The sequence below is a fragment of the Aethalodelphis obliquidens genome, unplaced genomic scaffold (assembly GCF_003676395.1).
Source record: "Aethalodelphis obliquidens isolate GAN/ISIS:26980383/991018 unplaced genomic scaffold, ASM367639v1 scaffold20, whole genome shotgun sequence".
NCBI classification, from domain to species: domain Eukaryota; kingdom Metazoa; phylum Chordata; class Mammalia; order Artiodactyla; family Delphinidae; genus Aethalodelphis; species Aethalodelphis obliquidens.
The window spans coordinates 21,098,724-21,126,699 of record NW_020837964.1 but is presented as its reverse complement, the minus strand read 5'-3'; the positions used below and the strand labels follow the sequence as shown (position 1 = coordinate 21,126,699).

At 39.5% G+C, this 27,976-nt stretch overlaps 1 protein-coding gene across 6 annotated transcripts in view; it reads right to left on the bottom strand.

Moving 5' to 3' along the window:
• Positions 1-538: 538 nt before the first annotated feature.
• CDH11 (cadherin 11) overlaps positions 539-27,976 on the bottom strand; it is a 144,575-nt gene continuing 117,137 nt past the window's right edge. For all 6 annotated transcript variants that reach the window (XM_027119692.1, XM_027119693.1, XM_027119696.1 and 3 more), the window contains 6 exons: positions 27,064-27,317; positions 20,636-20,772; positions 19,663-19,796; positions 19,317-19,434; positions 4,220-4,471; positions 539-1,862 (listed from right to left, as the gene is read on the bottom strand). In XM_027119692.1, the coding sequence (XP_026975493.1) occupies positions 1,366-1,862; positions 4,220-4,471; positions 19,317-19,434; positions 19,663-19,796; positions 20,636-20,772; positions 27,064-27,317 (1,392 nt within the window). In that variant the 3' untranslated portion in view covers positions 539-1,365. The remainder of the gene's footprint in view (positions 1,863-4,219; positions 4,472-19,316; positions 19,435-19,662; positions 19,797-20,635; positions 20,773-27,063; positions 27,318-27,976) is intronic.

Below are 27,976 nucleotides of genomic sequence, written 5' to 3'. Positions count from 1 at the left end.
TATGATAGCCTGGCAAGATCAAAGTAAGGAAGAATAGAATAACATTGGAGGTCTGATCTGATAACTACACGTGGCAAATGTATATTTTTGACTCTTCACCCCGCCAACCCTCAAATGCTCGGTATGGGGCATAAAATCTCCATCTTGAACTTCAGAGTTCTGATAGTTTCATTCCCTCATGGACTCGTTTCTCATAACCATCAAATTACTGATACACAAGATAAATGCATATTATATAACAAGTATTGCAAAATCATAGACTGACCTAGATCTTTAGCATCCTTCTTTTATAGAAGATGCGTGTGAAGAGAAGTCAGGAAGCTAACACCGAGAATGTACAAAAGAGCTTTAAACAATGCTACAGAATCTTGTCTGAAAAAACATTTGTAAAACATATTTGATTTTAAATAAACAATAAAAGCAGCAGACTACAACAGATCATAAATAGAGTTATTAAAAGATCACAAATATCTGAAATTAGAATTATAAATGGGTCATTAGAAATAATTTTTTTCAATGTTAAGAATCAAACCCAGAATTAAAAAAGAATCTTTTTTTTATTTCAAAGGTTGCTTCTTATATTGAAGCTCATATTAAAGCAACAGTACAATGTTCATAAAATATAAGTGTGATGCCGTAACATTTCTTACATGTCAGAATACTGATATTTGTATGTATACTAAAATAAGAACTTTAAAATTGTACAAATAGATACATTAAAAATGACATAGAAATAGGGCGCCTCTCACTGAAACAAGACAGTTATATCTGGCACGTATTAGTTTAAGATGAAAGTAGAAGCAAAAAGATTTACAAGAATCAGCAGTAACAAGATTGATACTCAAGAGACATAATTGTACATTGTATTGTACATACATTGTATGGGTTTAAGCTGGCTGAATATTATATATTTCAAGTTTAAAAATGCACTACATATAGAGTGTCCATAGTTTAAGGCGAAATTACAGCTCAGAACTGTTGTCCTTTCTAATTTTGTGGAAGCTTCTTTGACAAATTTAAAAAAAAAAGAAGAAAAAAAGACTTAGATGTTCATAACACATAAACAATTTCCCTTCATTGTGAGTTCACCGTTAGACTTCCCCTTCTCTTAAATATTTTGTATGCCAAGTGGTTTTCCTCTAGCCAAGTTGATAAACTTCAATATTTGCCTTTTTGTGAGAAAAGGTACTTCACAGTATTTACCACTTTGATGTCCTTGCAGTTTTATTAAATGTATCCTCTCTGTAAAACTTTGCTTGTTTTAAATGAGCCTTTCCTTGTTTTAAAAAAATACCTGTTTACATATCTTCTAAATTCTTCAGAACACCAGACACAGTTCTTAAGGCCAAATTTGTATCGTTTTCGTTAAGAGTCGTCATCAAAAGTGTCTTTGGAACCGTACAAGTCCGCTAGTTTCTTAAATCGAGGTCCCCAGTTCTGCAGGTAGTCATAGTCCAAGTCTGAATCTGTGGTGGCCGACTCTAAGGAACTCAGGGACCCGGCCACAGAGCCCCTGCCTTCGTAACCATAGATCTGGATGGAGTCATAAGGAGGGGCGGTTGGGTCATTATCCGCCTCCTGTATTCTCGTGTTGATGAAGTCATCCACATCCACACTGTTGGGTGCTGGCCGGAGCCCAGGTCTAGGCATGTACTGATATTCAGGTTTTATGTCTTTGCGAGGGATAAATCCATTGATACCATCAGGGTTCTGGAGGGTGGCAATATCAAAGGCTTCTGTGTCTTCTTCCCCACCCCCCTCATCATCATAGGTAATGATGTTCTCACGGACATCTTCTTCCTCGAAGACAATGAGTGGTTCTTTCTTTTGCCTTCTCAGTGTCACAAACAACACTACGATGACTACAGGGGAAAAAAAAGAAAAAGAAAGGAAGCATAGGTTAAGCCCAGTCTTCTGGGTTCTTTTCCCAGGGAAACTCTGCTTACTTTAAAGCATGGTGTACACATGCTTCAGAACTGGGACCAGTCTATGAAATGAGAGCTTTACCTGGAATCCCCAAAGATGTGCAAAGTTGCCCTACACCTGGCTCTTCATCTGCAAAATGCTTCCAGGAAAATATTATATCCAAACTAACTGGCAAGTTGGAACTATTTTGAGTTTTTACAAATGAATCCAACATTATTTAGAAGTCATCTTCAGAAGAATTAGGAAGATTCTAAATGTGTCCGTCTGCAGCCTCTTAAAAGTGGGTTATGCCTGTTTCTTTTTGCAAAGGAAGACAGCTGCCTCTCCAAAGTTTACAAATGAGGACATTCAGAGACTTGAGGTCCTAACTTTCTACAGGAGGTGCTAAGCCCCTGCCCAGAGTTCTGAGGTGGGGTCAGCATTGACCTTACTCTACCTTTATAAGAAATCTTATCATAAGCATGGCTAGACTCTCTTCAGACCACTGTATAGAAGAGGGGTAGTTTATAAAGACCCCCAAGAGACAAACGACAAATCTTCTCTATTTGAATACAGGGAAACAGCGTCAGCTGAAACTCCAGATGAAACCACTGTAACTGTCTCTTCCCTGGGAGAGGGGATTCCACTAAACTCAGGGCATCTAGGATGAATAAGCAGAGTTGCTTATGAGGAAAGCTCTGACACTGTTTCATTCCCTATCAACCCCCCCACCTCCCCACAATGTTCCATTGGAACACTCGCCCACACACTCAGCAAGATTGAAGAAAGTGTTTGTGGCTGAATTTGGCAAGTGACTTGAGAGCCCCTCTGGGTCCACCATCACTCTGAGATGCAGGGATGAGGGTCTGCACTGGACCAGACTGTGAACGGCTTCCAGTGCTCAGCAGGCAGTGTCTTTCCCCTGTGCCTTCTGTAACAGCACCCTCACCAGGCTCATTCTTTTTCACTTTCTTTGCTTGGCTGACTCTTTATCTTTCATCACAAAAATCCTTCCTGATATGCCATTCTGATACCAGACAGGGCTATTGGTATCCACTCTATGTACCCACCTGGCCATCACCGTGACACGTGTCACACTGTTCACACATCTGCCTCCACCACTAGATTATGAACTTAGAGCTTTTCTGTTTTCTGCTCCCTCTGCTAGGACTATCCATCCATCCCAGCCCCTTTCCCCAGCTGGAAAGCTCTTTCAGCATCTGATAAGTATGTTACATCCTCCAGGAAGTTGTCTCTGACCTTCCCAGTCAATGTCAGGTACTTTCTACTCTTGTGCTCCCACTGCCTTAGGTTCGTGTCTCTATCATGGTGCTCACCATGTGCCTCTGCAATTTATCTGCTCATGCCTATTTTCCTCAATAGACTATGAACTTTTTGATCACTGAGATCTTGTATGATTCTTCTCTTTATCCCCCAGGGCTGAACACAGGGCCTGGTACCCAGAAAATACTCATGAACTATTGGTTGAACTAAACTTGCTGGCTCTTCCCTATGTATCAGGGACACATTAATTCATTCAGTGAAGAACTAACCATCATGGAACAAGTATAAATTTGATGTCAGACATACTTAGATTTGAATCCTGATTTTTTTGTCATACACGAGTTCTGAGACTTTGGGACGACTGATCTAATCTTCCTGAGGCCCGGCACTGGTAGATGCTACCTGCATCAGCACATTCCTGCTGTTACAGAGTAAACCACAGGTGGGACTATGTGCAGAAGAGGGGCACCTAACTCAGCAGGCAAGTGCAGGAAAAGCTGCTCTGGGCTCCCCATGAGCAGATGCATGCACCCAGATATTACATATGACATCTAGAGGAGGAGCCCAGATCCAGCTTCAGCCAGGCCAGTCTTCATCCAGTTCCTTGAGTCCTTCATAGACCGTCTTTGACATCACGATTATTCTTTCTACCTCTAACTCTTCTCATTCCTCTTGTAAGGCTCACCATTGTTCATATACTAGGTCTTTGCCTAAATTCCTCTCCTGAAAAATCTCTGATGTTCAACCCCGTCCCCTGCTGATGCCCCCAGATGTCTTCTGTTATGCAGTCCTGTGATGCCCGGCATTTGCTCATCACAACCACCCCCAACTCGGCTCTAATGCTTGTTAAGTTGCCTGTTCCCCCACCATACCCTAAAATACATGAGCAGGCAGGCATCCCCTCTTTTTTGTCTCAAATTGCCTCCACGGCATATAGCACAATTCCCGGTAACTTGAGAAATATATGTGTTTCAAGGATGGGCATCTGGTTGAAAGGCCCTTCCTACAGGTAACCTGGGAGGTCCCTTACCCAGGAGAATGACGATGCAGGCAAGGATGGCGATCAGCGCCCCAGTGCTCAGGCCGGCGTTCAGGATGTAGGCCTCTGCGTTGCAGGACAGCAGTGCCCCGTTCACATCACACCCACAGACCTTGATGGTGAGGGTGTTGGTGCTACTCATGGGAGGGATTCCACCATCACTGATCACAATGGGCAGGAGGTACAAATCCTGCTTCTGCCGACTGAACCCTCCGCGTCGGGCGTACACCCCTGCGGTGTTATCTGTTGGAAGAGGGGAGACAAGGTGTACTCGCAGAGCAAGACCACGGAATCACAGACTTCACATCTTTGCATTCAGCTTGGCTGATCTGAATGTGCTCTTCTCACCCCAGGGCTACAATCTGAATCCTCCCCACTTGTTCTTTAATCTAGACATCTATAGAAGCCACAGTCATTTGGCATGAAAAGGATCCCTGAGTTTTGTCCCATCTCGAAATGAAACGCAGAAATCAGCTCTTTTTTATTTCGTTGATATGAATGCCTGCAGTGGCTGGGTAACCACACCATTTTCTGTTTGGGTGTTGTCCCTTTCCTCAAATACAAGGAAGTATGGGCTTCAATTCCACACTCTATGTTAATATACAATAAAATTAAATATATAGGCGAGTGTGAGAAAAAAACACACAAAACCCTTCTTTTTCAAGTTTGTACTTTCCCTACTTCGTGATAAGCCTTTGGCCAGTTTTTGTTACTTTTTTGAGAGATTTCTAATCTACCCTCAAATCTTGCCCAAACTATGAACCCACTTATAAGTCCTAAAGGAAAATATTATCTTTAAAGTGGAAATATTTTATAAACCCAGCAGCAGGTTTACAGTTTCTCTGAAATTCAGCCACCCAGTTAAACCTGTCATTCCTGCTTAAAAAGATGACGTTTTCTCTGCTGCTCACACAACACAGCCCACATCTACATGGTGGATCACCAGATAGTTCTCTGATCTAGATTTTACCTTGCCTTCTAGGCTCATGCCCGCCCCTTCCCACACGCCCCGGTTCAGCCTGCTGTGCAGAACTCGGGTCTGTTCCCCAGCACACTACACTCTTTGTACGCCTTGGCTTTGACCCTTTGCTTTAATGCCCCCAAAAGCCATTCCTTTGATCATTACAAGTCAGCTTCTCAAGCCTCAAAACTGAATCCAAAAGTCACTTTCTGGGAGCCGTTTCTAGACCTCTCCCCTCTTCTCCTTTGTGACCCATCCCACTGTACGTTCCTACAGAAATCAGCCTCCCACTCTTCTGTCATTATTTGGTGGCATAACTACTTGGGTCTCTCCTAGACTGTGAACTTCCAGACAATAGGGGCTTTTATCTGATTCATCTCAGTCTCTCCAGTGCTGGACACACAGCAGACATTCAATAAATATTTGTTGAACAAATGTCGTAACCTTGTTCTGGGAAAAGTTTCACCCAAGTTCCAGATGTTGGTTTTCATGTATTTCCCAATTGTTTGTAACCTATTCCTCCAAATGCTTCCTCATCGTGTTTTCTGCATATCTCTACCAGCCATAAAGAATTTTTCTAGGCCATATGCTCTGCATTTGGAAAACATCGCTATTATAAAACTGTGGAAGTTTTGAATATACTCCATCAAATTATACACACACACATCCACACACACACATCCTCAATATGGCACACATGTTTTTGTGTGAGTTAGGAATCAGTAATTTATAGCAATAAGAATGTTATGACCAACATGATGGCCCAATAGCCAGCATGCTTTAAATGGATTGACAGGACCATGAATTAGCTCTTGTGGTAAGAAAAATTACCTTAGAATCTAAAAATTGAATTCATATATTTTAGGTTAAAGGAAATGTAATATATTCTGTGTGAGATAAAAAAATACATACAAATGGCAGATTCAGTCTCATTTAGGACTGAGCAGATATTCTGAGTATTGCAGAAGGTAAGGTGTGTGTACCTGCTGGCTTTTGGCAAGACTTATTTTTTATTTTTATTTTTTCCGGTACGCGGGCCTCTCACTGTTGTGGCCTCTCCCGTTGTGGAGCACAGGCTCCGGACGCGCAGGCTCAGCGGCCATGGCTTACGGGCCTAGCCGCTCTGCGGCATGTGGGATCTTCCCGGACCGGGGCACGAGCCTGTGTCCCCTGCATCGGCAGGCGGACTCTCAACCACTGCGCCACCTGGGAAGCCCCTGGCAAGACTTATTAATGACGGATCCTCTGCCCTTTGCTGCCAATCTCTCAATAAAAACAGGGCAGAACAGCTAGCCCTCATTTCTGTATTTTCTGAAGTTTGTGTGATTGGTGTATATTGCTCTTACCACTGGAGGAAAATTATATGTACTATGAAAAATCATGAAAAAATAATAATAAGCTGGTCAAATAGAATGTTAATATTCAGTTTCCTGACTGTTCTTTCCTATTCTAGGCTATAACATTGTTGTATGCTTAACAAATACAAAAAATTTACATATCTACATAATTAATTCAAATGTTATTTTTTCCATCTCATAAATTTCTTTTGAATTCAAGTAAGATTTTCACAAATGAAATGTTAAAATATCGGGGCTTCCCTGGTGGCGCAGTGGTTGAGAGTCCGCCTGCTGATGCAGGGGACACGGGCTCGTGCCCCGGTCCGGGAAGATCCCACATGCTGCAGAGCGGCTAGGCCCGTGAGCCATGGCCACTGAGCCTGCGCATCCGGAGCCTGTGCTCCGCAGCGGGAGAGGCCACAACAGTGAGAGGCCTGCGTACCGCAAAAAAAAAAAAAAAAAAAGTTAAAATATCTACCACATTTTAATGCTCTGAAATGTCACAAATGCCATCGTAAATAAAAATGAATATGAAAAATTTACGAAGAAAAGCAAATTAATTGCTCAGTCAAATATACCTCTCTGATACAAATGACATCCCCAAGAGGGCATTCACTTAGTTTATCTATTGGGTTCCACCCTGTTACCCATGGTGTAGTTTGGAGGGAATGTGACCTGAGTGTTTTTATTTTTTTAAACCCGTGGAAGCCATAATTTAAAATCTATTTTTCAATGTGCCATCCATGCAAGACTGTACCTCCGGATCATAGCAGGCTGGCTTACACATGAAGGTAATTGAAAATCACACACTAATGGAAAACATGTTTCTGAGCAGGACACCAGCCTGTGAATTCAAGATGTTTCACATTCTGAACAGCTGAGTCCTCTCAGACACACTAACTATGAAATGAAAGCTCATCAAAGTACCCTGCTGACTGAACCATTTACTGTCGCTGAGTGATTCATCAGTAGACTCTCGAGAACTTTTAAAAAGTGTCTTCTAGTCAAACATGTTTCACATATGGATTTTAAGATTAGTTTGAGAGGTGGAAAATAAATGGAGTGAAGGTCTCTTTCTGGGCATATTCTAAATCCATGCTTTAGAATGAGTCACTTGTCCTGTCAGAGCCTCACTTATTCATCTTTAAAATGAGGACACTGGTTGATATCAAGCATGCCTCATGGGGTTGCTATTGGAACCAAATAATATAATAAAAGCCCATGGTTGTCCTCTGGGCTGTGCTTCCAGAGGGCTCAGGAATCATTCTACCAGAAAACCTAGCACTAGTATTGAGATCCTCCAGGGATGGTGAACTGGTGAAGGGTAGATATGGTTAGACAAGAAGCATGTTTAACCAGACTAGTTTGGCACTTAGGTGGTTACTGTGGTACGTAGGTAGTTGCTGTGGCATGAATGCATAAAATATCCCCCCTCTAGATCTAAGTGGCCCCAGCACCAATGCAGGGATGAGTTTTTCTGGGGGAGGGCCATATCAGAGGAGACAGTGCCATATTCTCTGATAGTCTTTCTTGTGGTCCACTCTGATCACTGATCTTTTACTAACAAAAAGAGCCACTATGGGCAGGGACTCCATGAAAATCAACTCTAGAAAAACAAACGGAAAAAGAAACACACAGTAATAAAAAAACCCTCTAGGAAATCAATTTTGCATCTTACGTTTGGCTACAGATTCTCTCATCTAAATTATTTTAATTAGCCAGCTACTCCCTATCTGTCTTTGAGAGGGTCCCCTTACTTCGGACATACACATTTCTGAGGTTTATCGGTGACCCAAGAAAAAAATAAGAGCTTCTGTGAGGACACGTTTTCAGGGAAGTGTCAAATTGGCTCCATGGTTAATAAGATGAGGCAGAAAATGACAAATGTTGTATGGATTTTTAAATTTCCATCAAGAGATTTCTCAGACCCTTCTCCTTTATAAAGCTTGCAAAGAGCAAATCTCTCAGTATTTGGGGTCAGACAGACCTGGGTTTGAATCTCGACTCTTCTGCATATCAATTGCCTGACTTGTAGACATGTTAGGTGAATGTCTTGATTTGCTGTATTCTCATCCAGAAAGCTAATAATTTTTAGGGTTAAATTTGATTCCATTCATAAAGGTACTTAGCATAGTGCCAGGCTGTTGGAGATGCTCAGTAAATATTAATTCTATTCTGGAAGCTCTCCTCTTGGTGCAGTAGACTAATGAGGAAGAGAAACATATTGACAAAGAGAGGAAAGTGAATTCTTGGAAATGTCATCGCACTTTTGAATGCAGTTGCCTACATAGAAGGGCTCATCATCCAGAGGCAGGAGATAGTTCATGCTCTTCAATCCTGGGTGATATATTTCCCATGGTAAGAAAATGTTTTTCTTTTTTTTTTTTTTTGCGGTACGCAGGCCTCTCACTGTTGTGGCCCCTTCCGCTGCGGAGCACAGGCTCCGGACGCGCAGGCTCAGCGGCCATGGCTCACGGGCCCAGCTGCTCCGCGGCACGTGGGATCTGCCCGGACCAGGGCACGAACCCGTGTCCCCTGCATCGGCAGGCGGACTCTCAACCACTGCACCACCAGGGAAGCCCAAGAAAATGTTTTTCAAGCACCTCGGTGTTTCATCCTGACACCCAATGTTCTCCTCCCTGGCCATAAACATGGAAGCAGTTAGCAGTTCCTTTTTCTTACCCCTACTTAGGCAAAAACTTGTAAATGAGGCTATAAATTACTAGTATATGTGATGTACAAATTGTAGTATTTCTATCAATGGAAAATAAATTCAGGTTTCAAATTTTTATGGCTACAACCTGGACTCCTAATCGTATGCTGTTTTTATCTGCACACTTTGTCATTACACTAACAAAATGTAAAAGTTCCTGATAATGATGTCTCCATGGTACCAGTTTAGAGATGCAAATGTATGGGCTATGATGATGATGTCACCCAAGGGAGGAATATATACAACTGATATTAAAAGGGAAAATTATGATAGGGGAGCAGCCTTTGATACACAGACTGCACAGAGTGCCAACCTTATATTAGGTAAAAAAATAATGGGAACAGGGCAAAATGGGCAGTATATGGGCATAGCCCCTGCATATTAACAACCTGAAAAGAGGAATCACTGAAGCAAAGGATTAGTACTTTCTACTCTCACCATGATGTCAGGAGAGAGGCTTGGCCTAAGGTGAGAGAATGTTGCCCCAGTAGCTTTCCTAAAGAGCATCTTAAGATGCTCTTCCTTACCACTTCTTTTCCTCTGTCCCTCTCTGTTCCAAAGCTAAAAATTCCCCCACTGATCAACTTGATCAGAGATACTTCAGCCTGTGAAGATAGGCGCTGTCTGCATCAGACTGGAGCCCATCTCTTGAGACTGTTAAAGAAAAAAAAAAAAAAATATGGAGAATCTAGGCCAAGCCTTAAGCCTTGCTCTTATTTAATTCACTTCTGACCTAAATCTACCCACTCTACCCTTTCCGCTCAAACCTCAGCGACAAAGTAGATCTATCTACCACATTAAAAGCTTCCACACACTTGAAGACAGTTATGCAGTCACTAGTAGAATAATCATTATTTGATTACTTTCTTCTGGGTTCTCTCTACTTTCCTTAGAAATGTGGCAATAGCTGTATAAGAATAATGAAAAAAAATACATATATACATACATACATACATATATATATATATAGTGTGTCCCAAAAGTCTCAGTGGAGTTTCAAGTTTAATAATTTCAGAAGTACACATGCTATACAATTACAAAAGACATCATTGAAAAGTGTAATTATTTAGGTTTTTTAATACTCATTTAGAGATGTGATTTTTGAAAAATTAATTTCAATTTTTGACGCCAGTATTTGCCACCTTGAATCTGAGGGAGGGACTGAAATAATAGAAATTTCAAATAACATGTTTAAAGTTTGTAGCATTAATTTTCTGATATGACTAATGCTTAAAGGTGAACTTAATAGCTTGCATATATATCTTTTCTTGTCTTTCTGAACACCGTACGAGCCGTCTATCTACCCATAGTCACTGCTCATATTTCATTTCACAGTCTACGGTAACTGTTTGAATGTCTGTCCTCTCCATCAGACAGTAACCTCCCTGAAGGCAAGAACCTTGCTCACTCATCACTGTTCGGTTAGCAGTATTTTGTGTGTTAGAGGAATAAACAGTTGAAGGATGTTTCTTTCACTATATCTCAGCATCCATCTGGCTTTCCCACACAGTCAGATTTTACTGATTAGCTTGCCATCAATTTCCAGACTCCATCCTCTCCCACTTTGTACGTTTGAACCCAACTCCATCAGCGCTGCCTGTATCAATATTATGGATCTTGTTCCCAGTAAATATCATCTCTTTGTCTCATTATTCTTTTCTCATTATTTAGGGTGAGTCAGATCCAACTAAGTAACATTTATCGAGCTGCTAATATGTGCAAACCTTATTCCTTGTTACTTCCGCCTACCTTATCCCAAAGAATTTTTAAATTATGTGCAGAAAGTATAATTACCTTTATTTTATATGAAAAGAAATGGAGGAAGCAATTGATCACAATAACATGGAAAATGCAAACGAAACTAGGATTCAAACTCCTCTAGGTTTCACTATATTTTTCCCAGTGCACAGCAGACCCTAGAATCCTGATATTATTACATGCCAATTACATTGGTTCTTTTTTTTTTTTAACCAAATTTCCCCAACATGGTTAGTTAATTAGATGGACACCATCACCGCCTATAGCTAAATCCAGATAGACTCAGGTCCCAGATAAAAGAGCTGCTCTTGGAAACCTAAGATGTTTATGTCAGAGAGACCTACAAAGAATTAAGGGCACTCATTCAACACCTCTCTTCCCATAGCACTTCCAGAAACACACACATGCCTTCAGAAACAAGCCAACATGCAAGGGGCAAAAAGAAATCTATTATTTTCTCAATATTTTGGAATAAAGGAAATGCTACAATGAGGTAAATTCTATGAGACTAGCCTTAAAATATTAATGCAGAAAATTGTTTGATCCAAGACTCTGATGGCTGTAATGTTTCCCCTCTAAATCAAGGAGCTACATACTACAGGGGAAGGGGGAGGATCATGATCTTTTACTTAACACCTTTGACACTGAGGGATCGGCAAAATACAAAATGCAACAAATAACGCTGTGGGATAATTGCCTATGTGCATGTGTGTATGAGGCATCTAAGTGTGCCCTGTTCGTGGTATCAATAGACTTTTCATTGTTATAAATTATCACATCCCTTAGAATCAACTCTCCCTGCACTTTTGTTAGAGGACAATTTTCTCCTTGGTGATAGGGAGGGAGAACGGAATATATTTCTTGGTTTAAGACAAGGAAAACTACCAAGGAATTCAGCGGGATATAAACATTTAGGGTCTTTTAGTGAGTTGAGAAATCCCAAGAGTAGTTAAGTCAGTGACCAGAGGGAACCTTGAAAGAAGAATCTGTCTGATCCACCAAGAAGACCTATTTCTCTTTCTCTTGAATTGAGGAGGGGGTGGGTTTCCAGATAAATTGTATTCTGTGTTGGACAAGCTGCAGCATGAATTTCAGGCAGAAAAGAGAACATAATTATTTATACAGTGAAAATGGCAGGGCATTAAAAGCCATCTGCCATTTTGATCTGCCAACAGAGCATCTTCCATATTGAAGCAATTAAGGGGGGAAAAAGTTCCACAGAAATCTGTTTGGCTATCTTTGAATTATAAAAGTGAAAAACCAGAACCATATTTAGATGATTTTTGGTGATGCTCATCAAAAAAAGAACTGTCCTTAGTTTAGACCAAAAAGTGGGGGTTGCGGGGGAGGGGGAAGAGGAAAGAAAGAAAGATGTTTGCCAATTGGTCTAATCAGGGTCAATCTGTCTTGGCTATCTTTCCTTACACAGCCAAGCCTGCTTTCCATACAAACTCTTCTTTGTTCTCTTTGTTTTTTGTTTTTTTTTTATTTTTTAGCAGTTCAAACTTAACTCTGAATGTATCAGGTATCAGAGCTCATTTGATCTATAACTTGGCCCATATTAGATAATACACTTGCAAAATAAATACATTTGAAAGTCACTTCTTCCTGGATCCAAACCTTAGATGTCCAATATAACTTTGTGGAATAATAAATAATGAAAGGATGGATGGATGGATGATGTGGTATTGGCTCCTACAGAACATTCCAACAACAAAAGATGGGTTGTCTTTCTCAGCCTGAAGCTTATCTCATAACATAATCATTTTTCCACAGTAATAACTAATCCCTGAAATGTCTGAAGCACATTACATGTCTTTCCATCTACTCTTTCACTTTAATTCCTGCATTCAGTTAACCCATTTTTCTTAAGTTTTGGGGTACTGCCCCCACAGAGCTCATATTCTAATGGGAGACAGACAGGGAAATGTATGCTTAGAACGCAGAGTGATAAGAAAAATACTAGAGGTTAGTGCAGTGTTCCTGGTGCACAGAGGACATAGCATCCAAATGGGCTAGGGATGTCCAGCAAAGCTTCCCCTAAGAGACTTCATCTATGGTGAGACTTGAAAGAGGTGGTATAATAGGCAGTGGGGGTACATTTTCCACAGAACAAAAGCATGGACATGTGAGAGCATGGCATATTTGGGAAACTAAAGGTGGTTTGAAGTTTCTGGAGCCTACGTTTTAAGGTAGCAAGAGAAAGGAGATAATAGATGCAATGTTTATGGGATGTAGGTCATATCATTTCTTGCTCACTAGGCTATAAAGTTTCAGTTAAATCCACCAGAAATGGAGACCCATAGAATAATTTTAAGAAGAAAGACATTTTCAGTAAGGGCTGAGTTAATGGGGTCTGACTAGAGTCAGACAGCCTGTTTGGAGGCCATCATGATAGCTACAGCTCCTCTGCAGGTAGGTCATGAAATAGTCACTATCAAAATTAGCTGTGCTTTCACAATATAACTAACTTTGCTGCATGTGCTTTTGGGAATTTCCTGACATCTGGGACTATCTGCTAAAGCCAATATTTAATCTTTAGCTCTTGCGCTTTTCTCTATATTTTATCATTGTTTAGAATAAGAGGTTTGGAACTTTAAAATATGAGGTTCAGTATCAGGATATGTCAATTTAATTTATTGAGTCATTAGGTCAAGGGTCAAAATCATACTATCTCTTTGTTAGAATCCAAAAATCATGATTAAAAATTGAACATCCATTTTTAAAAATAAAATGCTAATGGAAAGGAAACGTCCTAAAATACACACACACCCTAACACAAATCTTAATTTTAATCTTCTTAATTTTAATCTAACAACCAATATTATGCTTAATGATGAAACTCTAGAAGTAATATCCCCATTAAAGTAACAAGTAAAGCCATTATTATTGCTATTATTTAACATATAAAATGCAAATCTATGCAATTTGTAAAAAAACCCAAATATTAAAAAAAGAATGAAGCAAATTATTATTATTTAATTTTTATGTAGCTGTCTCCCTAGAAAACCTAAGAAAATAAGCTTAGAAGTTATATCACTTTAGAACAATGTCCAATAATAAACGAACTAACTAAAAGAGCTATAGTTTATACTAAAAATTGTCACTTAGAAAATATACATAATTTAAAAATCTACCTCATAATAGTATCTAAAATATAAAGTAGCTAGCCATAAACTTAGTAAGAAATGCATAGAACAAAAATGAAGAAAACTATAAAACATTCCTGATGGTAATAAAAAGAGAACTGAATCAGTGGAAAGTCAGATCATGCTTCTAGATAGGAAGAATATTTTAAAATTCTTAGTTGTTAAATTAATCCATAAATTTAAGGTAAACTCAATAAAATTCATGAAGGTACTTATCAGGCACCTGAAAAATAATTCCAAATTATACCTGGAGGAGCAAAGAAACCAAAAGCTAAGAAAGAGTAATAAAATGAAAATAATGTAGACAAAACCCTTGTCAGATTTTAACACACATATTATACGTGTGCAACCGTTAAAGAAAAATATGATACTATCATGAGAATAAATAGAATAGGGAGAATTGATAGTCCAAAAAAATAAAATCTAATAGTATGTGATGTAGGTGAAAATAAGGATGGCATTGCAAAGCAATTGGAAATGACCATTTCTTAAATGATATTTAGGAAATGGCCAACAAAGGGAGCCTGTGTATTTATTTCACATGGATAAATGATTGAAATGGGAAACATGATATATAAGAAGATAAGCTAGGTGAATATTGATATCACTTTTCCATGAGGAAAGTCTTGCTAAGAATAGTTTTAAGCAGAAAAACTGATACAAAAAGTACAACATCTATACTTTAGAACATAGCATAATGAGGATTGAAAGGACATTGAAACATTGCAGAAATCTATGCAATAGGTATGATAAGTCACAAGTTAACAGCATTAAAAGATGAAGAGACTTTATAAATCAATTGCAAATTGATGAATATACAATTCAAAAACTGGGTAAAGGACATGAGTAGCCGATTTATAAAGCAAAAAAAAGAATCAGGGAATTCCCTGGTGGTCCAGTGGTTAGGACTCTGGGCTTTGACTGCAAGGGGCACGGGTTCGATCCCTAGTCAGGGAACTAAAATCCCACATGCCATGTGGCCGAAAAAAAGAAAAAAAAAATTTTGTACTTCCCTGATGGCGCAGTGGTTAAGAATCTGCCTGCAAATGTGGGGACATGGGTTCAGTCCTTGGTACCGGGAGATCCCACATGCCACGGAGCAACTAAGCCCATGTGCCACAGCTCCTGAGCCTGTGCTCCAGAGCCCTCGAGCCACAACTACTGAGCCCGTGTGCTGCAACTACTGAAGCCCGTGGCCTAGAGCCCATGTTCTGCAACAAGAGAGGCCACCTCAGTGAGAAGCCCACGTGCTCCAATGAAGAGTAGCCCCTGCTCACTGCAACTAGAGAAAGCCCACGCACAGCAACGAAGACCCAACGCAGCCAAAAAAAATAAATAAATAAATAAATAAATAAAAGCAAAAAATAAAAAGAGCTTCAATTAAAAAAAAAGAATACTTATTTAAAAAATCCTAACTTTACTAGTAATGAAAGGAATTGAAAATTTTAAATGTGATATGTGATTATAATTCACTTATCAATTTGTGAATCATTTAAAAAGAATAATAGTATCTAGAGTTGGCTTGAATGTGAGGAAATGGGAGCTTACCTATTTTGCTGATGCAATTATAAATTGGTATAATATTTCTGATAGGCAATTTGTCAATTAAGTATCAAAAACTTCTGATACAGTAATTCCACTCTAGGAATCTATCCTGAAAGAATAATTAGATATTTGGCAAAGGTGTGTGAAATCAACGTACTTACACAACAATAGTCAACTGATATCATATACCCTTGTAATGAAGTTAGGAGGATATTTAGGGGAAAAAAATGTTGACATAAGTATACTGATGCTGAAAAATGCATATCATGTATTATTATGCAGGGAAAAAAGCGGACATTATTTTATGGTTGCCTTTTTTAAAGATCAAAATATATGCTGGGCTTCCCTGGTGGCGCAGTGGTTGAGAGTCTGCCTGCCGATGCGGGGGACGTGGGTTCGTGCCCTGGTCCGGGAAGATCCCACATGCCGCGGAGCGGCTGGGCCCGTGAGCCATGGCCGCTGAGCCTGCGCGTCCGGAGCCTGTGCTCCGCAACGGAGAGGCCACAACAGTGAGAGGCCTGCATACTGCAAAAAAAAAAAAAAAAAAAAAAAAAAAAAAAAAAAAAAAAAATATATATATATATATATATATATATATGCCAAGAAAAAGTCTGGAAGGCTATAAAAATTAGCAGTGATTATTTCTGGATAGTATATTAAGTTATTTTATTATTTCTAATTTTATTTCTGCTTGTTTGTATTTTATAATTTTCCTACAAGGAATATGTATTAATTATGCAGTAGAAGAAACTTACAAAATTCCTTGCAAATATATTTTACAATTACTATGGCTGTGATTAAAATTAAACTTGAAGTACAGTTTGTCCTTTTCTATTCACTTTCCCTGGAATACTAGATTGATGAATTTATTTTAGATTTTTTCTCTTCTGAAGATTGTTGTTATTTGATTATGGGGTAAACAACGATTTTTAAAGAAAATAATTAATTAGAAAAGACACAAGCTCTATATTCATAATATATAAAGTGTTACTACATGAGACAGAACCCTTCAAACACTCAAACCCTTCAAACCCTTCAAACACTTCAAACATTTTAGTTCAATTCACTTATTGCTAGAGTGACCTTGGGCAAGTCTCTGAATCTTCTGATGTTTCATATTCTTTCCTCATCTAGGAAATGGGGATAAAAATATCCAACATGCCTACCCTCTAGGGCTGTTTACCCCTAGGGCTGTTTAGGAACTAAGTGGAACAATGGCCATTAGCAGGTTTTATAATCCAATGAAGAACTACATAAATGAGATAGGCTCTTCTCAGTATTTTTTTCTTTGCACTTTTCTTATTCATTACGTGTTCCTTATTTTTTTTAAAGATGCCATAAGTCTAATATTTTCAAAGTAAATGCATCTCAAAGCCTGGGTGGATCAGCTCTTCATTTCCCCAAACAGCACCACTCTTGATATTATTAGCCCCAGATGGACTCAAATGTTGAAGAGTTATCCAGTGTTCTACTTTCCTGCTGCCTGCTGAGTTGTCTTTGAAGCTCAGGCTGTAGAACGGAGTAAGATAAAAATGAAATAAAAGGCTTGTGTGTATTAAGATGGCTTTCCCTCATATTTTTAAAGAGGCCAAACGCTTATGCCGAGTTTAGGCAAACACAATCCTGATTATTTACATGGCATAATGGAAGTAAGCACTCAAGGAGAGAGAAATCTGATGCTTTTACTCAGCATGCTGTAAACCATTATCTCATGTTTTCTATGGAAAACAGTCTCAGCTGGGAAATTTGGTAACTCAGTAGGCTATTAATAGGATGTAGAATGTGATTACTCTTTTTGGATCACTTCAATATGTAATTACTTTTAGGATCTGGTAGAAAGAAACTCTATTAAATGATAATTATAGGACTGTATTTGCTTTAAAGTTCTGTAATAGCTCTAAACATGGGAGTTTTCATTAACTGTTTGCCATAGTTAATAAAGTCATTTTTCTTAAAAAGTAGCAATTCCCTGCAAAAGTGGTAGCTCCACAAAGGATTAGTTTCTTATAGGAAAGGTCAGGGGAAACAAATTGTGCAGTAGGTTGGCTTCTCCATGGTAATATAATCTCCTTGAAAATATAGATGGCATTCCGAAGTACTGTGACAAAGTGAAATATTTATAAGTCCCTAGAGAACAATAGGTCTTAGTATAATATTTTCAGAGGGTAAACAGCAACTAAATATTATTGCACACATAAAAAGAAGACAAGGCAGGTGATGGAGGCAAAGTTGGCAAAGAAAAGCCTAGAAACACCAGCTGTTTTAGGAGGTGTCCAGCGATAAACAGGGTTATTGCCAGGAATACATCCAGCAATTAGACCTCAAATGTAAATTGGGGATTATATGAACACATAGATATAAGGATCATAATGAAAAGCTCAAATCAGTCCAAGAAATAATAATAAAGTATGCCAGGTCATATCCCCCCAAATCCAAGGAGCATGGGGCACAGTGGTTTAGGCTGCAACCTCTAGCCTCTGAATGTCCAGGTTTAAAATCTAGGTCTCGCTCTCACATGGCTGATTTACTTAATGGCCTGTCCCTCATTTTCCTCATCTTCAAAATGGGAATGATAATAATAATCCTCACCTATGATGCTGTTGAGAGAATTAAATAAAGTATGGGAAGGATCTTGGCACGGTGTTTAGAACATAGTTACTGGTATGTGAAATATAGATAACACTGATAATGGTGATGGGGAAAGTAACATTACTTATTAGATTAATTTAAGATCCTATAAACCTGATCTCAGTCATCAAGAAAGCAATATATCTATAACCTCGTACATAGCTAGCACGTGTCTAATGAAAACATGTGTTCAGAAGGACCACATTTTATTCCTATGTCAAATCATGGCATTTGTCTTCCTGTTTTTATAGACCTGCATTGTCACAGGCTTATAGGAACAGGTGCAGGCCAAAAGAGTCTTGCCAGGAGTCAAGAAATTTATTTTTTGATCTTGGCTCTGCTATACACTTTGTCAAGGGACTGCATCAGTTTGGGCCTATACTACAACAACAACAAAAAACAACTACTTCGAATAATTTCCAAGTCTAGAACCTCCTTGATTAATGAAATGAGAAGTAGAAATTGCATCAAATTTTGCATGTTTACAGTGGAGAACAATGCTTTATTCATGCCCTTCAGGCAGTAATTCCATAACTACCTTTAGGTATCAACCACATTGCATTAAAACTATGCTGGGAAGGGAAGGACAGCTGAAAGATTACATTACCTTACAAGGTTGAACTGATCTCTTTTAACGCTTTACTTAATATCAATATTCATAAAGCCATGCTTCCCCCTAAGGATGTATCAACCTCTTAAAAAAAGATAAATGAAATTGTTTGCTTATTGACCCTGTAAGCCTCCCCACTTGGTTTTCGCACTGCTTCGTGAATATCAAAGCCAACAACAACAAAAAACGTAAAATAAAATTAGACTCACTTATTCCTATGCACCAAGAGAGCCCATATCTCAAAATGAAGGTGGCATTATTATTTTTTGTTTGTTCTTCAACAGAAAGGCATTATTAAGATTAGGGGAAATACTTGTGCTCTGCAATATAAAAGCCATTTATTTTCCATTTCTACTTCTCTGAATGCACAGGAACCTTGGTACGAACCTCTGTTGTCTCTGACTGTGAAATTTGGATTGTGAATGATTTCAGGGGGTAGACTGAAGATAAATCTTGGTCCATTGGCTGTGTCATCCTTGTCATCTGCACTAATTGTAACAATTGGCTGAAAGAGAAAGGTGGCCCATAAATAAATCATGCTGACATTGGCATATCATTCATTCAAAAATTCCTGGCTGGCTGAGAAGCCTGATTTTAATTAGAGAACATAGCTCCAGAGCTAAACCAGGGCTCTGAAGCCTTCTTGGGCAGTGGGAAGGATCTCCAGGTGATGCTCTCAAAACCAAACTCTGTTTCTAAATGCTTTTTCATAGCCAAGGCAGAGCAGCGTTACCTGGTTAGAAAGTGGCTTGGTCTGGTCACTCTCACAGATGAAGCCTTCATAAGGGGCAGCAAACTTGGGAGCATTGTCGTTGACATCAAGGACCCTAATGGCCACAGGGACTTTGGCTTCCTGATGCCGGTTGTCTGAAAGGAGAGAATTGAGACAGTAAACATGTGCAAGGGAGGAATCCATGTTGGTCCAAGGTTACTCTTGGGAAAAAGTGAGCTCCAGCCACTCATTCAGGCCCTGCAGGGAAAGGCACTGTTGGCACAAAAATCATCTAAAATCCAAAGTATGCCAAATCCAATGTGAGGGGGATGTCCTAGAATAAAGGTCGACATTAGACCAGTAAGAAATAAACCACTTTTCCCTTTCTGTTGAGGTTTAATTCTAAAGGCTTATAATGGAGACTGTCCCCCTCAGAGTGTAGTCCACAACAGCAGTTCTCAAAGTGGGATCCCCAGAGGAGCATCAAACAGTTTGGGAATTTGTTGGAAGTGAAAATTCTCAAACCCAACCCAAGACCTGAGTTAGAGGCTCTGAGAGTGGGATCCAGAAATCTTTGTTATAACAAGCCTTTCATGATAATCCATTGCATGATCAAGTTTGCAAACCACCGGTCTATAGGTAAAAAAGAACCCACAGATCTTGGCTCTAAGGATTCTGCTGCTCTGGGTTTAAACAAAACTGAGGATAAAGTGGGGAATCTTTCAGCGGTGGTTAAGAGTTTCAAGCTGCTACAGACTATCAGCTCATGTGCCAAGTCTGTACCCAGTTCTGCCAAAGAAAATGAAAACATCTCTATTTGCTTATATGTCTCCCTAGATAGACAACCAAAAATAAATTTTAAAGATTGAAAAATATGTTTAAGACTAAAAAAAAAAAATTGTTCTATCTCAGCTGTTATTTTCCAGAATATATAGAAAGTCTCAAGGAATAATACTTGGTAAAGTAGAATCAAAACCCTTAGGATAATACTTACGGATTTCTGCTGCAAAAACTGATATATTGAGCCAGGCAGTTTCTTCTCTATCCAAAGGTTTTGTAGTTTTAATAAAACCATCCTCTGGATTAATAGTGAAAAACCTGTCCAGGTCAGTGTGACGATCGATTGAATACCTAAGCAGAATGCAAATGAGGCAATTAGACCAAGACATTCCAAGCAGCTTAATATTTGATTATTTTCTCCATGCTATATTTAAAGCAACTTTTTCAGTGAATTGCTTGAGCTAGGTTTTCTTTTTAATCAAATTTACTTTTCAAACTTCTTACATGAATCTTTTATAGAAATCACTTTGCAACATTGGAATTCTTTATTCGGGACAATGAATGAAAGAGCTGTTTAGCATATTTGATTGAGAAATGGAATAATATGTTGCGTATCTGATTGAAAAATGGAATTAGCATGCTGCATATTTCTTCATATTTACTACAATCACCCACCATCTGAATTTATGAACCTGCATTTGGGAAGTGGGTCTGCCTTGCTTCCAAAGTACTCAGAAAGTCACAAGTGTACGGAACACTTGCCAGATTTCTGCATATGAAATATTAAATAGTCTTAAGTTATCATCAAAGATCATTTACGGTACTGAAAAATCAGTTTTCTCCTTACTTAAGGGAAAATGGTAACTATATTTTGAGTAAATTTATTCAATTTATTTGGTTTTAGGGGTTCTCGGGTAGCTTGGTTCTGAATTCCATTGTGAAATACGCAAAGAGGGCTTGGCCATTCATTTGTAGAGCATTCTCCCCACACTTTAATGACCCCAGGCTGAGCCTAACAGCATAGTTGGAAGGTTCCAGCTACTCCTGTCCACTAAAAAATTTGCTTTTTTCTAACAAAAGACAAAAAATTTCCAGAATATTATGAGGCAAGGTGAGGTAGAAGATGGGTCAAGAGGAGTGGTGTAGTAAGGTAAAATAACTTGCCCAGGATAAAGTTCTGGAGACCTGGCTTTAATAAGTGTTGACAGTTGTCCCATGGCATCCATGGGGGATTGGATCCAGGACACCTGAGGATACCAAAACCCATGGATACTCAAGTCTCATATAAAATGGTGTAATATTTGCATATAACCTACACATATCCTCCCGTACACTTTATTTTTATCTCTATTTTTTTGCGGTACACGGGCCTCTCACTGTTGTGGCCTCTCCTGTTGTGAAGCACAGGCTCCGGACGCGCAGGCTCAGTGGCCATGGCTCACGGGCCCAGCCGCTCTGCGGCATGTGGGATCCTCCCGGACCAGGGCACGAACCCGTGTCCCCTGCATCGGCAGGCGGACTCTCAACCACTGCGCCACCAGGGAAGCCCCCTCCTGTACACTTTAAATCATCTATAGATTACTAAAATACTTAATACAATGTAAATGCCATGTAAATAGTTGCTGGTGTGCCACAAATTCAAGTTCTGCTTTTTGGAACTTTCTGGACTTTTTTTCCCCAAATATTTTGGACATGTGGTTGGTTGAATCCATTGACATGGAACCCATCAATGCAGAATGCATGGATACAGAAGGCCAACTGTACATATGTCTGAAGGCATTCATTGAGGGCCATAAAACCAAAGAATATTAGAGAATATTAGCAAAGACCATGGATGTCACAGAGTTTAATCTCTTCAATTTACAAATGGTAGGATTTGCAAATGGTCTATTATCTCGCTTCTGGGGGAGCCAATATTAGAACCTGGATCTTCCAGTTCTAGATCATGTTCTTTCCAAGGGAGAGGAATTTAGTGCAGAGCAGCACTTCGCAATATAGAAAACATGAGCTCATCCATGATATCGATGCCTTCACAGCTCCCTATGAGAATGGAATGATGAGTCCCCTTCCCCAGTGAGGAAAGAGGAGATAAACTATCACACACCTCATAAATGTCAGTAGAGGCTCAGTGACTAAACGCTCAGCAGAGCTCTATGTGAAAATAAAGAGAAAATAATAGAATATTTTTTCCCTGCCACTAGGGAGTTTACTATCTAGTTGACATGACAAGACAGGCTCACAGGAAGAATGATAATTAACAAGTATTATTCTATAGAAGTGAAGCGTATGGATTTTAGTTTTGTAAAGTCCTAGGTACAAGTTCATGCTTAGCTACATATATGCTGAGTGATACTGGAAAAGCCACTTAAGTTCTTTGAATTTCAGCTTACTTATCACTTAAACTAGAATATTAATAGTAACCTAACTTTTAGGTTATCAGTGAGAATTACATAAAATGATAGATGTTGAAGATGCATAACCTAGTGCCTCACACATAGTAAACAGAACAACAAATATAGCTGCTCTGATTTTTGTTGTTGTCGCTGCTATTACACACTGTGGATAGATCAAATGTCAGTCTACAGAGTATGACTTTCATACTATAGCCAGTGAAAAATCATGAAAGGCTTTTGATCAGAGGAACAAATAAACTAATTCAGACTATCAGGGTGATGAATAAGATAGGGTGGGCAAGGTGGTCTGAGCTAGTGAGAGTGGAGGAAGGAACAGAGGAAACTTAAGGAGGTGATGTATTGATAGTTTTTAAGGAGTGAGGTGATGAGAGAGTGAGGTATAGAAGCGACAGAGGGAATGGAAGACTGTGATAAAGACAGAACCAGTAGGACTCAGTTGATATTTGGAGATCTGTGGGAGGCTGGGAGAGTCCTTGAGAGTTTCTAGCCTGAGTGTCGCAGAGAGGGAGACATTGGGAAATACAAAGTCAACTTACCAGGAAGGAGAGGTTGAATTTCCACTAGGGCTATGCTGCCACACCAGGAGAGCAAGATTCAACTTTATCAGAGGTTTCACAAAGTCAGGGGTATAGTCGGTCTTTATTTTTTTAACTATGTCACAAGAAGTATAGGCTCAAAAATATGTTTTTAATGAATGAGCCGGTGAAGGAAAAAGGAAGTGGGTAAAAATGCAGAGCAGACAGCAGAACAAGTACAGAATTAGAATCAGGGAGAAAGATCAGCCTAGAGGCAGAAAATTTAGAGCATTAACTCAATTCAATTAGTAGCATGGACGGAAACTCTATAGATAAGTGGACACAGAGAAAGTCTGAAGTGAAAGGCTGAATGTCAGGGAGCCCCCAGTGCCTGGACTGGGATCTCAGACTACTGAAGACACCAGGTATGTCTGAGGCATGAAGAGGTTACTGCCAATGAAGCTAAGAGGAAAGAATATTTCAGGAAGGCAATGGTAAACGAAAAGGTCTCTGATTCTAGAGTCTGAGAAGAAAGCTGCAAACATTTCGAAGCAGCTAAGAGTTTGGCTGACACTATAAGGCCCTCCTACCCATATGTTTAAGGACACAAATGTCCTTAAAGGTGACGATAAGCACTCAGGAAAGTAGGTAGTCTGGCTAGGAGACCCACTGAATAAAAACCTTTAAATGTTATTCTATGAATTGTTTGGCAGTTCTAAGAATGAGGACCTGAGTGGGTGAGGGGAGTTGGTTCAAGGGCCATAGTGAGCATCTTTGGATAATTATAGACATGAAAAATGGCTCCATGCACAGAATAGCTTCCAATGAAAATATGACCCAAATAACCAATCACAGATGTGGATCCTTGGAGATAACGAGGTGTCAAGGAAATGAGCAGCTGTTCCATGTGTTTTTATATCATCTCTCTTCTAAAAAGCTGCTAATGCACCTTGATATTCTAGGCTAAAGTTAACTCATTTAAAATTCACACCATGAACATTTTTGAGTAGTTTAAAGGTGTTACCAAGCTCCTCAGTCGTTACCTGATGTATCTTCTTGCACAGAGAGCACGGTACTCAAACCTTCGTGGGAAATCTTTCCGTCAGTGGCTGCCCAGCGAGAGTAAACAGCTCATAGTGGACTCAAGGCAGCTCTGGACTAAAATCCAGTCTCCAATACTGACTGTTCATGTGACTTTGGGTAATTCACATCATCTCTTTGAGCCTCAGTATTTCCATCTATTGGACCCTAACGTGATCACAGCCTCAAGGGTGTCTGAGGATTAACTTAAATAACTTAGTGCAGGGTTGTCTGGGGCCAAGAAGATGCTCAATAAAGGGTAATTTCCTTCCTTTCTCACCAAAGGGGCAATGTTCAAAGACTTAAAGGCAACTGAACAGCATTTACATTTGGGACTTCCTTCTGCTCTGTCAGCATTTTCTTTGGTATAAATAGAAAAACTCCATTGTCCATGGCAATTTTTTTCATACTCAGATCTATTTACTTTTCTTCCCAGCTTTATTGAAATATGATTGACAATAAAAAAGTCTGTATTTAATGTGTACAACATGATGTTTTAATATAAGTATACCTTGTGTAATGATTACCGTAATCAAGCTAATTAACATAGCCACTGCCTCACACAGCAACCGTTTCCTGTGTGTGTGTGTGTGTGTGTGTGTGTGTGTGTGTGTGTGTGTGTGTGTGTGTGGTGAGAACACTTAAGATCTACCCTCTTTGCAAATTTCAAGTCTACAGTACATTATTATTAACTATAGTTACCATGCTGACCAATATCTCCTCATTTTCCCCACTCCCTAGCCCCTGGCAACCAGTGTTCTACTCTCTGTTTCTATAAGTCAGACTTTTTGAGATTCCACATATGAGTGATATGCTATATTTGTCTTTCTGAGTCTGGCTTATTTCATTTAGCACAGTATCCTCCAAATTCACATATGTTATCACCAATGGCAGGATTTTCTTTTTTCAGGCTAAATAATAGTCTGTTTTATATATATAATATACACATATATATGTGTGTGTGTGTATATATATATATATATATATATATATATCTCACTATTTCTTAATCCATTCATCTGTCGACGAACATTTAGATCGTTTCCGTATCTTGGCTATTGTGAATAATGCTGCATTGAACACGAGAGTGCAGATACGTGTTCAAGATGCAGCCATTATGGAAAGCAGTATAGAGATTCCTCAAAATGTAGATGGAGGCTGGATTTGTTCTGTGGGCTGTAGCTTATTAACCCCTGACCTAGACAGACACATCCCTGGCCCTCTTTGACTGTGCCAGGGACAACACAGTGTAAGCTGTCATTGTGATGTATGGTGAGAGCTGTGAGGTGGAAGCTGCATTTGATCCATCTTAGGGTGCCCTGGAAGAATTCCTAGAGGAGGTGACACCTAAGTGGAGGTGGGAAAAATGAGTACCATGTAGCAAGTTGGAAAGGATGACAGTGAGATCTCCAACCAGAAGGAAGAACACACAAAGGTCAGGAATTAGAAGGGGACAGGAAGTAGCCCAGTCTAGCTGCAACTGAGAGTCTGATGAGAAGGGAGAGTAAGACAAAAAGCAGGAGACCAGCAGGACACAGCAGGAACTGGGGGGGAGGGGCTCGAAGAAGAGCCTTAAGCCAAGTAAGAGAATTAAGACTATTTTGGAGTAGGGGACAATGGGAAACATTTTGATCAGTGATTATTTTTGTCATTGTTGCTGTTTAACTGAAGTGTGATGTGATGTTTGGATGTGCATTTTAAAACAATCAGTCTGGCTACAGGATGATGGAAAGGTAGGTGGGAGATCGGGGGCAGGGGGACCATGAGGAGGCCGAGGAAGGAATCTAGGCAAGAAGGGAATTAGGGGAGTGGCCATGGAAAAATAAACACCTGCTAGAATCCAGTCCAGGGCAGGTTTCAGCCAACTTTACATTTCTGCCCTATATGGACATGCCTTGAACCTGTGACTCAAGCCTCCTTCTCAGCCTCTTTCTCATCACCCTCTCATCTTCATCGTCAATCTCATTGGTCATTAGCTCAGGTTGGGGAGCAGGGGAGGCAGGGTTCTGAATGGCTTTTCTAGCTTTCTTGTCTAAGTCACAAAAGTATATTTGTGATAATAAAAGCATCCTAAATTTGAGGGGCACTTTGTTATCTCTTCAAAGTGCTCAGCAGATAGATAGACAGGGCTTGCCTTCTGAGCCTCCTGTTCACTGTCTGTATCTCTTTGGTTAAGTCACTTTGCCCTGCAGAGCCCCAATTTCCTCTTAATTTAAGAGATAATAATTCCTAGAAAATAACGTTGAGGGGATAAATTGGATTATATATCTGATACCCCTAGTGCAGTAACTGGAGCATAGGAAGGTGTTCAATAAATTAGAATTACTGTTATTATTTCACAATCATTATTTATACTTCACCACAGTTCTCTGAGACAGGCAAAGCTTAGGGTTACATCACCTAGTATACATTGGGAAATCTGCTCCAGAAATCCTGGAGCTTGAACAAGTCTATCCAAAGAGTTGGTGCAGAGGTGGAGTAGAACTCATGTCTTCTAAGTCTTCATCTTGTTTACACTGAATGATATCTTGGACCTTTTCTGAGACGGAAGGACCTGGTTCCTATAGGGATTTCCTAAAATCTCTTGCCTCTGGAATTGCCCATCCAGGCTTTAAAAATAAATTTCTCTGTACCTTATCGGGCTATTGGCAGCATCAGGGTCTTTGGCATGCACTCTCCCCACCACAGTGCCAGCAGCTGCATTTTCTTGGACTTCATGGATATAACTCGGGGCCAAGAACATGGGGGGTTCATCAGCATCTTCCACTGCAATCTTGACCGTCACGGTGTCTTTGAAAGGCCCGTTGCTGATGAATTTTGGGTCGATGTGCACGTTGGCTGCCTCTACCTTCAAGCTGTATGCTCTTTTGGTTTCAAAATCTACAGGCTGGCAAGAAAGAAGAGAAGATTGACAACCAATTCCTTGAAAGAATAATGGAAAAGAAAAACCTGATTGTTTTATAGGGCACCATGAATAGTTGTTCAAAGAGAGAAAATCAGTGTTTATTCAATATCCAGTTACCTGAGCCATTTGGTTAGAAAATCAGACAAATCAATTGCTGAAACTTGGAATGTGCTTAATGGGTAGTTCTAGGAGCATGATAGACACAGAAGGACCACATCATCAAAAGTGAACCACATTCTATGAACACACTAAGGCTGCCCAATTCAGTCACTAAAATCATTTAAGGAAAGGAATTAAGACATTACAAAAATAAATGTTATAGCCCATTCTGAAAAGTACTAAGAATCTTGGTAATAAAAATAGTCAATGAATTTCAGGCAAAGAAAAAGCAATGTCTTGTTAGATGACTGCTCCCCTCCACACATACACACTTCTGGCTTAATCATATTGATAGTCTCATTTTTAAAGTTTCTGACCATGTAGCATTTCTCAAAGTCTGGGACCCTTACCAGCAGTGACCCATACACTGACTTAAGGTGGTTTATGGGTAATTTTGCGTGGGTGGGTTTTTTGAATGACATTATCCTAATTACTGATCCTATTATTTCTTTTCCAATTCTTCCATTCCCAAACACGTCAAG